The sequence below is a fragment of the Moschus berezovskii genome, chromosome 17 (assembly GCF_049115385.1).
Source record: "Moschus berezovskii isolate FMDL1 chromosome 17, NW_MosBer_1.0, whole genome shotgun sequence".
NCBI lineage: Eukaryota > Metazoa > Chordata > Mammalia > Artiodactyla > Moschidae > Moschus > Moschus berezovskii.
The window spans coordinates 59,821,131-59,835,784 of NC_142476.1; the positions used below are offsets into that span (position 1 = coordinate 59,821,131).

Here is a 14,654-nt window from a genome sequence, read left to right on the forward strand (position 1 = left end):
AGGTTCCAGTGGTTGGTGTATTGATACAGGTGAAATTGTAGCCTATGGGCTTGCTCCCTGTTTGATGTGGCTTTTGCCAAAGTTGCATGAATGTTCGTTTTTAACTGAATTTGAGTGGTATGTTACAGTTTTTAAAGTGCCATCAATTTTAGAACCACATGACCATGCTACTCTGAGGTAGACTGGAGCATGGGGCATCCATTTTTCAGATGAAGAAACTAGAGCTCAAACCTGCAGAAAGTCATACTGCTAATTAACAAAACTGAGACTTGAACCCAAGTGTTCTCATATACTAGTTCATTATCCTTTTATTTGCCTAATCATTGTTTCCATTCATAAAATGACTTAGGACTAATAAGAAACATGGCTCAAAAGAGCAAAACCAGAACCAGCTACATTCCTAAAAATGAATTATTGCTTCTTAAATAGACGAATAAGTGGGCCTACAATTTTACTATAATTGAGAAAAGTAAAAATCAAAATATGATTTTTCCATGTCTAACCTTATTTACAATGTTTTATAAAGTTCTGTTATTAGAAAGTTGTATGTTTCAGAATTAAATGCTTTCTTATTCTACATTATTGTTGTTTCTTCTGAAAGATCTGAGTCAAAAGTAAATTTGGAATTGCCTTGTTCTTTCCCATGCTTTGTTCTAAAACCTTTAAGATTATATTTAATAAATTTAAGTGACAATATTAATTTAAGCATTTGTTTAGAATTCTTTAAGTCTACTACAATTTTCCACTTAAATATCAAAGTATCTCATACCATAATTGTCACCAGAAATTTTATTTCCTTCCTGATTTGAAACCATTCTTCATTTTCATTCTGGATAAGAGTTTGTATCTGATCAGTCTGGATGTACATTCACTATAATACAGTTGCTGTCTCCTAGCTTACAGATGTGCTGTGGAGTGTGTATGCCTGTGTGTCAGTGGTTGTGTATGTTAATTTTTCACCTTATTTTTTCTTGAATGAGGGGGATTGAATTCCATTTTTCTGGTTTCCTAATGTTTCATTCTTAATCAAAGATAAACCAAGAGTCTTAATCCCAAGAACCTTGAAAACTCATTGTTATTAGACAGTTTTTCCAGTAAAATACGAGTTTGAAATTTGACCACTTTAATTTTTAAATGGCGCAACACTGAACTGATCACCTACATACTTCGGCGTGATAGGGAAACACAGGAACTTTTTCTCTTTTGAGTGTTAGGCACTCTCCTCTAGCCATTATAAAGTAAACATAGAAGTCACAATTACCTTTGAGCATCTTTTATTAGAGTTTCAAGTCTTGCGTCAACTGTTCTATACAAGTAATAGCTAAATGAGATGTTTGTGAAAGCATTACTAAATTGAAAATTATTTAGATGGTATTATTATTATCTTCATAATTTATTAAATCTAATTCAGCATACTGGTTAAATTTTATGTGATAAATACTAAGAATCATGAGTTTTCTCTTTTCAGAATTTGCTTATGGTGGCCATCCTTATCCCTTTTCTGGAATATTTGAAATTTCCCCAGGAAATGCTTCTGAACTAGGAGAAACATTTAAATTTAAGTAAGTAGGGAGGATAATTTTTATTACACTGTCTTAGGTGCCAAAATTTGTATTCAGGCATACAGAATTCATTCTGTAGATTAAAAAATATAGGAAGTTAAAATGTTTCTTCAATGTTGTTTTAGTTGCTAATGCTTTAAAATCAAATCTAAGTTGTATAAAGATAGTAATCAGCCAGATAAAGTGAGGCTAGTCTGTTGCTCTTACTGAGGACCCACGAAAGTTATTTTGTCTGCTTTACAAATGTTTTTACCTTAATGTAAGATTTTGTTTTAACAGACTTTCCTATCTAATGATTGCTTCCCTCAGTCTCCTATTTGGAGGGAGATGGAGGAAAGATTGTGACCTACCTAACACTCTTAAACATCTCTTCATTTTCCCAGTGAAAGAGACACTGTTTATAAACTTGAAATAACTAAAATAATCTGAATAGATTAGCCAAGAAAGTATTGTTAAGGTATTATATGCACTGATAGACCTAAAATGTCTAAAATGTATGGATATGAGTGTACTCTGGAGCCTTGGGAATAGTAAAAAGCACTGAAAACCTACTGCTAATGCTGACAATCAAATTGTCATTCCTTAAGTTTTATATTTAAAGTGATATTTAGAATCTTAGTTTCAAGGCGCTTTAAAGAAACTTCTAGGCCTATAATAGTTTCCAAGTGAAAAATAATGAAATGAGGTTATAACACTGAAATTCAGTATAGGGTTGTACCCTTTTATCACTTAAGTTAATGGTTCTCTTAACCTATAACCAATTTGAAATATTTACACACATAAGTGCTATAATGCCAGCCTGAATCCATCTGTTAGGTCTCCCTTTTGTCAAAACTCCTAGATAAAAGGATTTTCTGAGTGTTGTCAGCTTTCTTGGATTCTAACTTGTATCTGACTAAAGTTGTACTCTCTGTTGAATAATGTCTATTGCATTTCCAGGGTAGTAGTTTAGGAGTGGTGGGGGGTTGGTTTGTTTTTTGGTTTGGTGTATTGTTTAGAAAGGATTTGTTTTTATGCCTTTTTTTAAAATTAGTCATTTGACAGTTGATCTCACTGCAGCCCAGTGGCCGATAACTTAAAAGATTATTTTTAAGTGAGAATATTACCAGCCATTTGATGGCAGCTGTAATTAAGCAAGAATATTTGCAGCATGGATCTGGTGCTCTAGTAATGTAAATTCTAATGCAGTAGTAATATAAATAACTGTGATATTACATTTTTAATATAATACTGTTTAATAAGGGAATGACTTATTTTGCGTTTGTATTATTTAGAAGTGGTATACTTGTTCCTTGCTTTTAAAAAATGAAACTAAAATAATTAGCTTATTAAAATATCTCATTTACCTTTTAGTCTTATTACATTAACCCTGCTTAGTTAAACATCCATCATAATATTCCTGGAAATAAACATTTCTGGTAATAAGTCTTTAAGTATGCCTATAATATAACTCACACAGCTATATTCTTTTTTTCTTTTTTCTTTTTTTTCTTTAAGAGAAGCTGTTGTTTTAGGGAGCACTGACTTCCTAGAAGATGATATAGAAAAAATTGTGGAAGAATTGGGAAAAGAATACAAAGGCAATGCCTATCATTTGATGCATAAAAATTGCAATCATTTTTCTTCGGCTTTATCAGAGGTAAATTTTATTCTAAAAGTTCTTCAGATAAATAACATTTACTCGTGTACTTACTGCCCCACTATATTTAGCAAGTTGTTTTTTTCTGTTTATTTACATTATGTAATATATGGTATTTTATTTCTTTTCTGTAACTATTTCTTATATATGAGTGACCTTTCCAAAGTTGGTAACTTTAGAGTCAGCATAGTTTGGGTTTTTTTTTTTTACTTTATGCATTCAATTCTTTTTTATTATATTTTTGTTTTGTATTGGAGTATAGCCAATTAACAATGTTGTGATAGTTTCAGGTGAACAGCAAAGGGATTCAGCCATCCATGTACACGTACCCGTTCTCCTCCAAATTCCCTCCCATCCAGGCTGCCACATAACATTGAGCAGAGTTCCCTGTGCTATATAGAAGGACCTTGTTGATTATCCATTTTAAATATAGCAGTGTGTACATGTCTATCCCAAACTGCTTTACTATCCTCCCCTGGCTCCGACTCTCAACCATAAATTCATTTAGAGTTAGCACAGTTTTAAATTGTAATTCTACTCATGACCTAGCAAGTGTGTAGAGTGAGTATAATAATGAGTCGCTTCTTATTCTAATTTATTTTATTACAGCCTTATATTTTCACTTATATTAATGCCAAGGAGATTGAGGGAAAAAAATCATAAAAAATTAATGCCTAAGTGACTTCCACTTCTTAGCCAATAAGATTTCTCTTTTCCCAACTTTTAGTTGCCAACTTCAGCTTTTTTCTGGCTCTTACTTAATAAGTGATTCATTTCTCATATCTAGAAATTTTACTCTGCCAATCATCACACAGGCGCTTATTTGCCTTCCCAGTTCTCGGGTACCAAGCAGAAAACCTAAAGTAGATCCAAATTAAAGGACCTTAAAAAAGAAAACGGAGGGAAGAAAATTACAAGATTATAAAATAAGGTCTGGAGAATTAAATCACACTTGAAACCTCTTCCCAGCTTTCTGACACTTAGCAAATGGTCGCAGTGGCCACATCGAGTACCTCAGGAATTGTGAAATATGTAAAGGAGAAAATAAGCTGCAGTTTCAGTAACCTCTGCAGAGCTGCTTAGCTCGCTGGCCCTTTTCACTGCACTCCTGGCTTCCGCAGCGTAGCTTTCAAGCAGGGCTACAGCACACTGTTGCTGTGCCTCTCCAGTTGGTTTCTGAGGACCAGTGGCATGTTTGTTAGATACACTCCATGGATGTTGACTGAACCGTGTTGCAGGTGTCCGCAGAAAGGAGCTTTTCCTCCATTGGGACCATCTGAGATTGAGCTGCTGACCAGCTCTGTATTCCTCAGACAGAGACCAATTGCATTCCTGACTTGGTGATTGTTGCCAAAAGCTGCAAGTTAGGGGAGAGCACATCACCAGGCCTGTGACCCCTCCGCCCTGTGACCACTCCTAACAGAACATGGGGATGTTTCAGTGCAGGCCCCTTCATGAGCATCAGAATTGAGTATCAGAATTCATTGCAGTGTGCAGCAACGGAGTGCTCACCTAACTCTGCTTCTTTCCCACCTGTCTCCTGGAGCACCCACCTGAATAAGGTAGCTTGATTACCACATGCAGCCATCCCCAGAATCAGAGGGATCTTTTCTAGACCATTCACTAGATAGATGACCAGGAGGAAAGGAGGGATTGGCTATATAAACCCATTTTGAAATTTTCTGGAAATTCAGGATTTAATCCTGACTGATTTCTAACATAATGCATCTAGCTGGTTAAATTATATAAAAATGTTTCCTCTGAAAACTCTTCTGTTCCTCGTATATACTTCCCTTCCAGATCCAGACAAAACGTCTGGGGGAGAGTAGGGGATTCTGTTTTTAATATGAAGTTATGATTGCTGAATGTGACGTACTGATTTTGTAACAACAGCAGCAACAAAAGAAAACCCTGGCCCCTGAGGAGACCAGGATGGGTGAAGGCATTAATAATCTTTTCCCCATCCCTGATGAAGAACTTTTCATTCTGCCTGCCTCAGCTGCTGCAGGCACTTTGAATTCAAACAGGCCACTGAGCTTGTAATCACAATGACAGCACTGGCTCGGGGACAGCAGAGGGTGGCCCTCGCTCCTGCACTCCCCACACTGAACATGAGCAGATGTCTTCCACACTCAGAAGGCTGATAACCTTGTGTCATGTACAGACAGAACTGTTTGGAACTGAGTGCCTTCAGGCAGTCCCTCTGAAACCAAGATGCAGCTTATTTTTCAGACTAGATTAGAAACCCTGGAGCAGAGGGCCCTGTCCGTTTGGGCTGCTGCAACAAAATATTGTAGACTGGTGGCTTGTAAACAATAAGAATGTATTTCTCCCACTTCTGGAGGCGTGGAAGTCCCAGGTCAAGGAGCCGGCCGACTTCAGGGCCTGGCGAGGGGCCTGCTTCCTGGTCTACAGGCCATCTTCTCACTGTGTCCTCACCTGGTGGAAGCAGTGTGGAGGCTCCCACATCTCTTCTATAAGGCTGCGTACACCACTCCTGACCTAATTACCTCCCAGAGGCCCCACCCCCAATACCAGCACAGTGAGGGTTATAGTTCTCACAGGAATTTTGAGGGGATACAGATATTCTGTCTGTAACAGGCCCACAGTGCTCACCCACAGTGAGAAAGCACCCTGGGGGCCTTGTTAACCCTGTACTGCTTGACTGATGTTTCCCCTGCTTAGCTTCTAGTGGTACCCTCTGGTATTTTCCTTCTGTGTGCATCCTGACTATCATGACATTGCTTCGGCCCTGAAAAATCTTTCAGGTCAACTTCAGCTTACTGGCCAGCATTGTGCTGTGCCTAAATTGATACCTTAGACCAGATGAAGAAAGCTCATACTGAAACTTTGATGGTTTAATGGAGTTTGTTTCGACTGGCTAGGTCTCGCACCCCTCACGAGTGCAGCTGAGCTCAGTACTTCCAAGTTGGTCTCACTGCCACAGGGGGGTCCTCTGATTATTTCTACTGTGACAGCTTGGCTGAGGGGTGAACTGTGCAGAAAAAGCTAACGAAGCAGCCCAGAGACTGATGTCCTTAAAAACACCTGCATACAGAGTCATCCTTGGCGGCCTCTAAGAACTTCGTTTTCAGGAGGATCCCACCTGTCCCAAACTCACGCAGGTTAAGGGCTCATGTACCTGAACTGTCTGTATGACAGTGCGACATGCTAAAGCCCTGTGTTGGTTCTGGGAGTCTACAGTTTTAAGTACATGCTAGGAAAGGGTGCCTATATGACCCAGCTTATATAATAAAGCCTTAGATATTAGGTCTTTCATGCTCCCCTAGTAATAAACATTCCACATGTGTTGTCACAGCTTCTTATCCCATGTGACTCCACTATGAAGATGACCTTTGAAAGCTTGTGCCTGATTTCCTCTGGACTTCGCCCTGTGCCTTTTTTCTTGCTAATTTTGTAATTTTTTTTTACCGTAATAAATCATAGCTGTGAATACAACTATATGCCAAGTCCTGTGAGTCCCCTCAGCAAATCATCTTAACCTGGAGATGGTCTTGGGGACTCCTGATACAGTTCCCTAGCATTCTCCAAAGGTAACAGATTTTTTCAGAATGTAGTATAACTATAGATTCCCACCCCCCTCCCCAGATTTAAAAATAATTGATATATTTCAGTTCAGTGCAGTTACTGTCCTTGTCCTATTTTTATCAATGGGATTCTCTTTAAGTCAGCTTCTGAGTCTTTTGATATGATGCTAATTTTTTAAAAAAATTTTATTGGAGTTTAGTTGATTTACAACGTATGTTAGTGTCTGCTGTCCAATAAAGTGAATCAGCTATGCATATGAATATATCCCCTCTTGGGTTTTGTTCCCGTTTAGGTCACCACAAAGCATTGAGTAGTGTGCCCTGTGCTCTAGAGTAGGTCCTCATTAGTTATCTGTTGTATACATAGTAGTGTATATATGTAAGTCCCAGTTCATCGCACCCTGACCTCGTTCATCTTTAATAACCTTCTTGGTTTCTGGTATAATGAAATATTCCAGGCTCATCTATGTATTTCCTACCTCAGAACTGTCTCCTTCTAGTAAATATTTAGAAATCTCAATCTGGGCATTAGGGTTTCTCCTTGCTAGTGCGTTGGTGACAGTTTATAGATTTTATTTTTCCTTCAGTAGACAGAGCTAGGACTTTTCCACAGATTCATAGTGATGTTTCTACTTAAAATTCAGGCTATAGGATTTTTACTTAACCTTAATCAATAGTATATCTGTACTTTGCTATGCCAGGTATAAAATCCCATTTCTCAACAACAACATAATTACCCATTCATTTTAATCCCTCTATACCTAAAACAACCTTAGAGTAATAGTATAACCACTGCCACCAACAATATGACTACTGAAAAGTAGAAGTTTTTGCAGTTATAGTTTTAGAGTATGGCTCAATAAAAGTAACAGTATTTTATAGTTAGTTGAAATAATTTTTTTCTTGTGTGGTTATGCCACCAGTTTACTGCACAGGGTCCTTGTTTCATTGATCCTCTTTTTGGTTGGGGGGTGCTTTTTTGTTTAATTTTGTGTTTATAAGGTCTTTTCATGGTTCCATAGTCAAATGTGGGAGAAAGAAAAAACAAAATGTGTTCAGAGCTTTCTAACTTCTCAATATCCAGTCCCCTCCATCCTTCTTCTTTGGCCTCTAGAACTGTAAGAGGAAAAAATTGAATTTTTTTAGCCGCTGAGTTTCTGATAGTTTGTTAAAGTTGCCATGGGGAACCAGTACAGATGTTGGTACCTAGAGATGGGCCACTACTATAACAATGCCTTTACCAGTGTGCCGGAGGTTTTAGAATTAGGTGATTGGTAAAGGCTGGAGCAGTAATGAGGAGTTTGATAGAAAAAACCTAGATTACCTTGAATAGACTTAGTAGAAATACTGAATATATAGATATTAAAGGTGCTGCTGATGAGGGCTCAGAAGGAAGTAAGGAACATGTTACTGGAAACTAGAGGAAAGGAAATCTTTGTTATATAGTGATAGGAAGCTTAGCTGAATTTGTCCAGCAGTTTTGTGGAAAGCAGAACTGTAAACATTAAACTTGAATATTTAGCTGATGAGATTTCCAAGCAAAGTGTTCAAGGTATTCTTTCTGCTTATGCACAGAGGAAAAAAAAAAAAAAGAAATGAACAAAGAAAGATAAAATAAGGAAAGAAAAGTTAAGTGACAAAAGAGTCAGAACTTAATGATTTGGAATTGTTCAGCCTGTCCAGGTGGAAAAGATGGTAAAAGTAGGGGCTTTTCTGTTAGGAAACCAAATTGTAGAGAGAAGGCCCGAGGGTGTGACTGGGTAACTGCTGCTGAAGAGATTAAAGATTTGACTCCTGGATCCTTTCAGCCATCTTGGGAAATCAGGAATAGAAATGGAATCTTCCAGGAGAGGTCTATAGAGGAACCTCATATCTCGTAGAGTGAATCCCATGGATGTACACAGGAGACTCAACATTTTTGAGGTTGTTACGTTAGTAGAAACACTGCCAGCTTGGAATAAAAGGGACGGAGAAAGGACAAAATGAAAGATGACTCTTGGATTCCCAATTCTATAGGCAGGAAACAGGCTGGTGAGAAAGGATGATTTCATGGGCCCAGACAACAGGACTGAGGACCATAGAGGATTACTCCCAGGCCTTGAAACCTAATGGAGGTTGCTCAGTCAGATTTTGAAATTGCTTAGGACTAATAATTCCTTCCTTCCATGTTCTCCCTTTTAGAACGGGAATGTGGATAATTTACTCTGTGCCTATCCACCATTATATTTGGGGAGCATCCTGTACATATTTGTCTCTACTTTTTTTTTTTTTCCACTTGACATTATTGCACGTAGTTTATTCTGTAACAGCTGAATGATACTCCTTGTTTGGATGTGCCAAAATGTCAATTTCCTATTAATGACGTTTGGGTTATTTTTAGTCTTTGGCTATTACAAACAGTGCTGTAATTAATAACCCTGTGCATACCTCTTTTCAGTAAATTCCTAGAAAGAGAGATTACCAAATTGATGTTTAAATGCAAGAGTAATTTTGTTATATGAATCAAATATTTTTTGATCACTTTCCACAGTAAGAGATATATTTTACATCATGATCTAGATATGTACACATAATTAAAACAAGTATCACAAATACCGTATTATCTACAGTTTATTTCATTTTAAGAATTCAAGTTACAGTGCTAAATGACCTACTTAGGAATCTTGACTCAAGGGTTAATAAAAGACATTGGCTTGATCGAGGATCTGCACACATTTTCTGGAAGAGCCATATAGTAAATATTTTAAGCCTGTGGACTACTATTTCTGGATTCCACTCTGTCTCTGCCATGGTAGCCCAAGAAGCATAGGCCATAAAAAAATGAAGGGGCATGGCTGTGTTGCAGTAAAATTTTTATTTCTAAAAACAGGTGGCTTTAGTTTACAGAGCTCTGTTTTAGGTTAATCTAGCCAGCTCTGGATGTTGAGATGAAGTCAGCTTCCCATGAAGTACATTCATACATGGAGAAATAAAATCAGGATTTAGGAAGGAGAATGAAGAAGACCACTTGGATAGTCATTAATTGCTTGTTACATTAACCTAACTATTCCTAGTCACCACTTCTGTGGTAACCTTCAAATATACAAATCCCCCTAATTATCTCTTGGGTGTAAAATATAGTGAAATACTTGTTTTCCTCTGTTTTTTAGAATAAACAGATGGGAATGGAATAATATAAGGTCATTGCTCAGCTCTCCCCCAGATCTACTTCATGCACATTCTTCAAGTATGTTTAAGTAGTGTCTGCCTCTCAGGGCTTCCAGGCAGTGTAATCAAAAATGATCAAAACTTTCTACTTTCCCCGCAGTGAGACTACCCTCTAGCTTTGTAGTTAAGACAGAGACATAGTGTTTAAATGAAGCCATTAAGGCAGAGGGCTGAAATGTCACATTACTTGATTACAGGTGCCAGCTTATTTACATTTTAGCTAATTTTTGGACATAAGATACCTTGAAACCAATGAAGCTAAACTAGCTGATACTTCACTTCTGGATCATAATTATCATTATTACAATGATTATAACCTTTGACATGGTTGGAGGCAGCACCACCACAGGGACAATAAAGCATGGCCTAGTTAAGCCAGTTTTGATTCTGGAATGAAAGGAGGGTAATAAAGTTAGTATTATAAAAGACCTAGTTCCTGCTATTTGCAGTTGGAAAAAGATGAGGCTTACAAGTTCTAAGGATAAGGATGAGAACTGCCTGGAGCTCCTGTTACTTGAATATATCTTCTTTCGCATGTCTTTTCTTCTGTGTTCAAAATACTTTTATAAGCATCTCCAAGCAGTTGCAAAGAACAAAGAAAGAAAGGTACCAAATGGAATTAGCTTGATTTTATAGATGTAAAAAATAAACAGGTTAACAAAGTTCTTCAGAAAGGAAGGGATGGAGCTGACAATAGGGAGACCCCAGGCCTCTGAGTTAGGGAGCGGCTTGTCATCAAGGGTTGGAAGTAACAGCACCTAAGGATATGGAGCATTGACTTTTCTACATATCCGCCTGCCTGTCTGACCCTCCACTCCTTGGCAGCGGACCAGATAACCTCGGTCTCTCACCTAATGCTATGCTGCTTCTCCTCTGTAGATTCTCTGTGGAAAAGAGATTCCTCGCTGGATCAATCGGCTTGCCTACTTCAGCTCCTGTATACCTTTTCTACAGAGTTGCCTCCCAAAGGAGTGGCTCACGCCTGCAGCCCTGCAGTCCAGTGTCAGCCAGGAGCTCCAGGATGAACTAGAGGAAGCAGAGGACGCTGCAGCCTCGGCTTCCATGGCCAGCACCACTGCAGGCTCCAGACCCGGGCGCCACACCAAACTATAAATGTCTCCAAAGTCACACATTCAGAACTGTTTGTGGCAGTTGACTATCACTAGAGAAAAGTAAAAGAATAAACGTCCTTTGGATATTTTGTATGCAAAGATGGCTCTCCCCCAAATCCCAGTTTTTCAGCTCAGGATTATATTTGTAATCAAAAACAAAACAAAAAAAAAGAAATCACTTGGCGCAGGAGGGAGAACTTTGTATGAAGCTGCCCTCTGTTTTTTTTACCCACTTGTAAATTTGGATTTACTTCTTCTGTTTTATACAAGCTCTGTTAAGTTATGTTTACAGTATTTTGTATCACTGTTTACAAATCTTGCATGGACTCCTGCCACCATGAAAGAAGAAGATCATGTCTTCAGAACTTAGGCAGGTAATCCTTGTACACTTCTGACCCTTGCGCGAGCTAAGGCATACGTAATAGGCACAGAGCAAGGTACTTACACAGTTAGAGTCACCATGACCTGCTTGAGAATTGTCTTTTAGGTTTGTCTTTGTTCTTGTTACCCTTTGGGCACCAGGATGCACAGAGGTGAAGGAGCACACACAGCCCTAAGGGCTCAGGACCTTGGTCTGCGTGAGAGGTGCCCGAGCCCGGGTGCTCTTAGTGCGCCTTCCACTCCGAGTAGCACATCTCCCAAGGCTCCCACTGAACGGTTGCTTTCATCCCAAATATCCGTCCACCTCCACGGGGTGGTGCACTCTCGTGTCAGTCTGGCTTTGAAGCCTCTGATTCTGTAAGATGTTTTTCGTTAAAGATATTCTTGCTGGTAACAAGTGTTTTTGCACATGCATTGGGGGGGCTTCATTTTTATTTTAGTATATATCAATATCCTCCCTCCACAGGATTTTGTACGTGGGGCAGGAGTATCCTAAGTGGTAGCCTTCTGAGTAGCAGTGTGAGTTGACATTCAACTGCTTTTAACTATTCAGGCTACCTTTTATACTACATCTTGAAAAGTAGAGTCTAAACGAACACTTTCCAAAAAAGTGAATACTTGGATATTTTAAGCATTTTATGTTCCCTACCAGAAAGACTATGTTGAAGTTTGTTAGTTTGTTATGGGAGTAGTTTCACCTCATAATAGAAAGCCTAGTCTCATTGACCTCATGTGGAAAACACATCTTTATGTGTCATAGACTTCATCTTTTTCTGTTCTCCCAAATGTATGCGTCTTACATAACCTACTCTAAGGATGAAGTTGTCACCACAGGTATGTCCTCATTAGCAAGGAGTCTGTCTGCTCACGTCTACTCCCAGTTTGACCCTTGGATGTAAGAGCCAAGTCATTACATGTCAGATTCAATTTTTCTGCCTTAAGAATGAATGTCCTATATAGAATATTGGATGCAGTGTATAAATTATCCAAGGCAGTGACTTCAGCTTTATATATATTGTTAGTTTTAAAATCATCTACATTTATTTAAACTTCTAGATGGGATTGTTTGTTATTACTCTTTGTAAAGATACATATCTTTCAGTAAACTACATTTTTAACTTTTCCATAAGCTGATTTTGAGTCGTTTTATCAAATAAAGCACACCCTGTTCATAGGGAAAATAAACCTTGGGTTTGACCTGAGGAAAATGAAGCCACTTAACCTAATCACGCTTTTGACTGTTGTGCTTCTGGAGAGGAAAGCCTTTATGAGTTATTCTCAGTTCTTTGGGAGGGGCAGAGCACTTAAGAGATGGGCCAGAAGGAATATATGATTTTTATGAGACATCGATTCGGTTCAGGTCTAAAAGTGAAATTGAGAATAAAATGCAAAGACTCTGATAGTGAATCAGTTCACTCAAAGAAGAGTCCTATCCTAACCTAAAACTCAGATTAGTGATAAATGTTTAGTGCAGTTTGCTTGGGATATTTTTAAAAAATAATTTGGTAGATTCCAGTTTTCTTCTTATCCATTCAAATATACACGATTTTAAGTCTGCTGCTGACACCCATGAAGGAGTGGCCATTGTTTAGGCACTTCTTGGTGAGTAGCCAGGAACCTTCTACCTTTGCTCATCCAGATTCCAGCACCTCAGCACACAAATGATTTTATTGTGATTTTGTTGTATTTGTTTTCATCTGCAGCAACTGGGGTTTAAAAATAGTGTAAAGGGTCTTAGTGAAAATAAATAATGGCCTAAAAGGCCAATTATCGTAGAATCAGAAGATAAAATTCTGGACATGAGATTGTTGGCAGTCTAATTGTACTTGAGGTTGAGAAAATAAGTGTCTTTAGAAAATCTCACTTAAGTCAGTTTGTTCACTGCAGTTCAAAATTGAGGATGAATTTAATTAGCTAGCATTTAGCCACCTTCCCTTGCCCTTGAGGGAAAAGCCTCTTGTTCTCAACCTGATCTCTGTTAAGGAAAATCCTGTATAAAAAGGCAGGTCGTTAAGACACATGTGATTCGATGGCATCAGATGCTCTCTTTGTAGCTGTAGCCGAGTGAAAAGCGTTTCTCCCAGTGGGCTGGACAGTGACAGTGCTAAAGAGGGTCAGGAGCTGCTGGCGTCTACTCTTTGCTCTCGGTGCCCTTTGCTTTCGTTTTTTTCTTTTTTCCAATCCTAAGAAGGGGGCATCAGTTTTGGAAAGCGTGGCCTGTGGAGTGGTAGAAGGCAGTGAAGCAGCAGTAAAGAGAGCCTCCACTTGATGCCTGAAATCCAGCCCACTGTTGCTCTGACCCACAGCAATAGTGCAAGTTACCTTCACCAGCATTTGTACAGAGCAGGGAATTCTGGTTTTCGCCAATTGATATAGCATTGTGTGTATGAGGAGATTCAACCCTACAGACAGCTGCGGGACTCTGTATCCATGGCTTCTTTCCATCACAAAACGGGTAGAAACATGTTCACTGCTTCAGGGTTCTAATCTGTGTGTCGTCTTATGGCTCCATTTCTATAAGATACTCTGTAATTTTGATACATGCTGTATTTTCTTTCAGTGACTAAGTTTAAAAGGCTTGGGTTCTGTTCAGCAAATTGGCCATACTGCCATCGTTCCCTTCCCTTCAGTATGGTTTAGCGTGCAGCGCAGTCATTAGACTTTCATTGTCTACCCAGTCAATACACATCTTCACTGTTTGAAAGGTGTTACAGCAGTTGGAGAATCTTCATGAACCTGAAGATTATTTCTTGTGAATTTGAATGCAAATGTACTGTCATTCATAGTGTTTATATGAAAAAAATACCAGGAATCTTCACTTTTGCTACCTTGATATAGCATTGGGCTATCATGTTAACAACATTGAAATACATCAATTTATTAAAAAATACTTTTATAAGAAGTGTTTTATAGTGCTTTCTGACCTCCAGAAGACTGCAAATGTTATATATTTGGGGGGTACTATTTTTATTTAAATTTTTTATTTTTTAATTTATACAGTTTTAAAAGCTACACTCCATTTACAGGTTACAGGTGCTTCTAGACAGGTGGGGATAAGGATAGGCCCCCCCACCCCGAACACACACTCCCCGTCTAGAAGCACCTGGCTCTGTTCCCTGCGTTGGAACAGTGCATTCTGTAGTCTCTCTTACACCCAATAGGGAGGTTATTTGTAAAACCCAAGAATCCCGTCTGCGCTGCAGAG

General features: G+C 38.6%; 1 protein-coding gene across 1 annotated transcript in view; it reads left to right on the forward strand.

Moving 5' to 3' along the window:
* The window catches only part of DESI2 (desumoylating isopeptidase 2), a 47,446-nt gene extending 33,095 nt beyond the window's left edge, over positions 1 to 14,351 (forward strand). Inside the window, exons 3-5 of the mRNA XM_055419727.2 lie at positions 1,469 to 1,562; positions 3,060 to 3,201; positions 10,836 to 14,351. Of these exons, the coding sequence (XP_055275702.1) occupies positions 1,469 to 1,562; positions 3,060 to 3,201; positions 10,836 to 11,069 (470 nt within the window). The 3' untranslated portion in view covers positions 11,070 to 14,351. The remainder of the gene's footprint in view (positions 1 to 1,468; positions 1,563 to 3,059; positions 3,202 to 10,835) is intronic.
* The last annotated feature ends 303 nt before the right edge of the window (positions 14,352 to 14,654 follow it).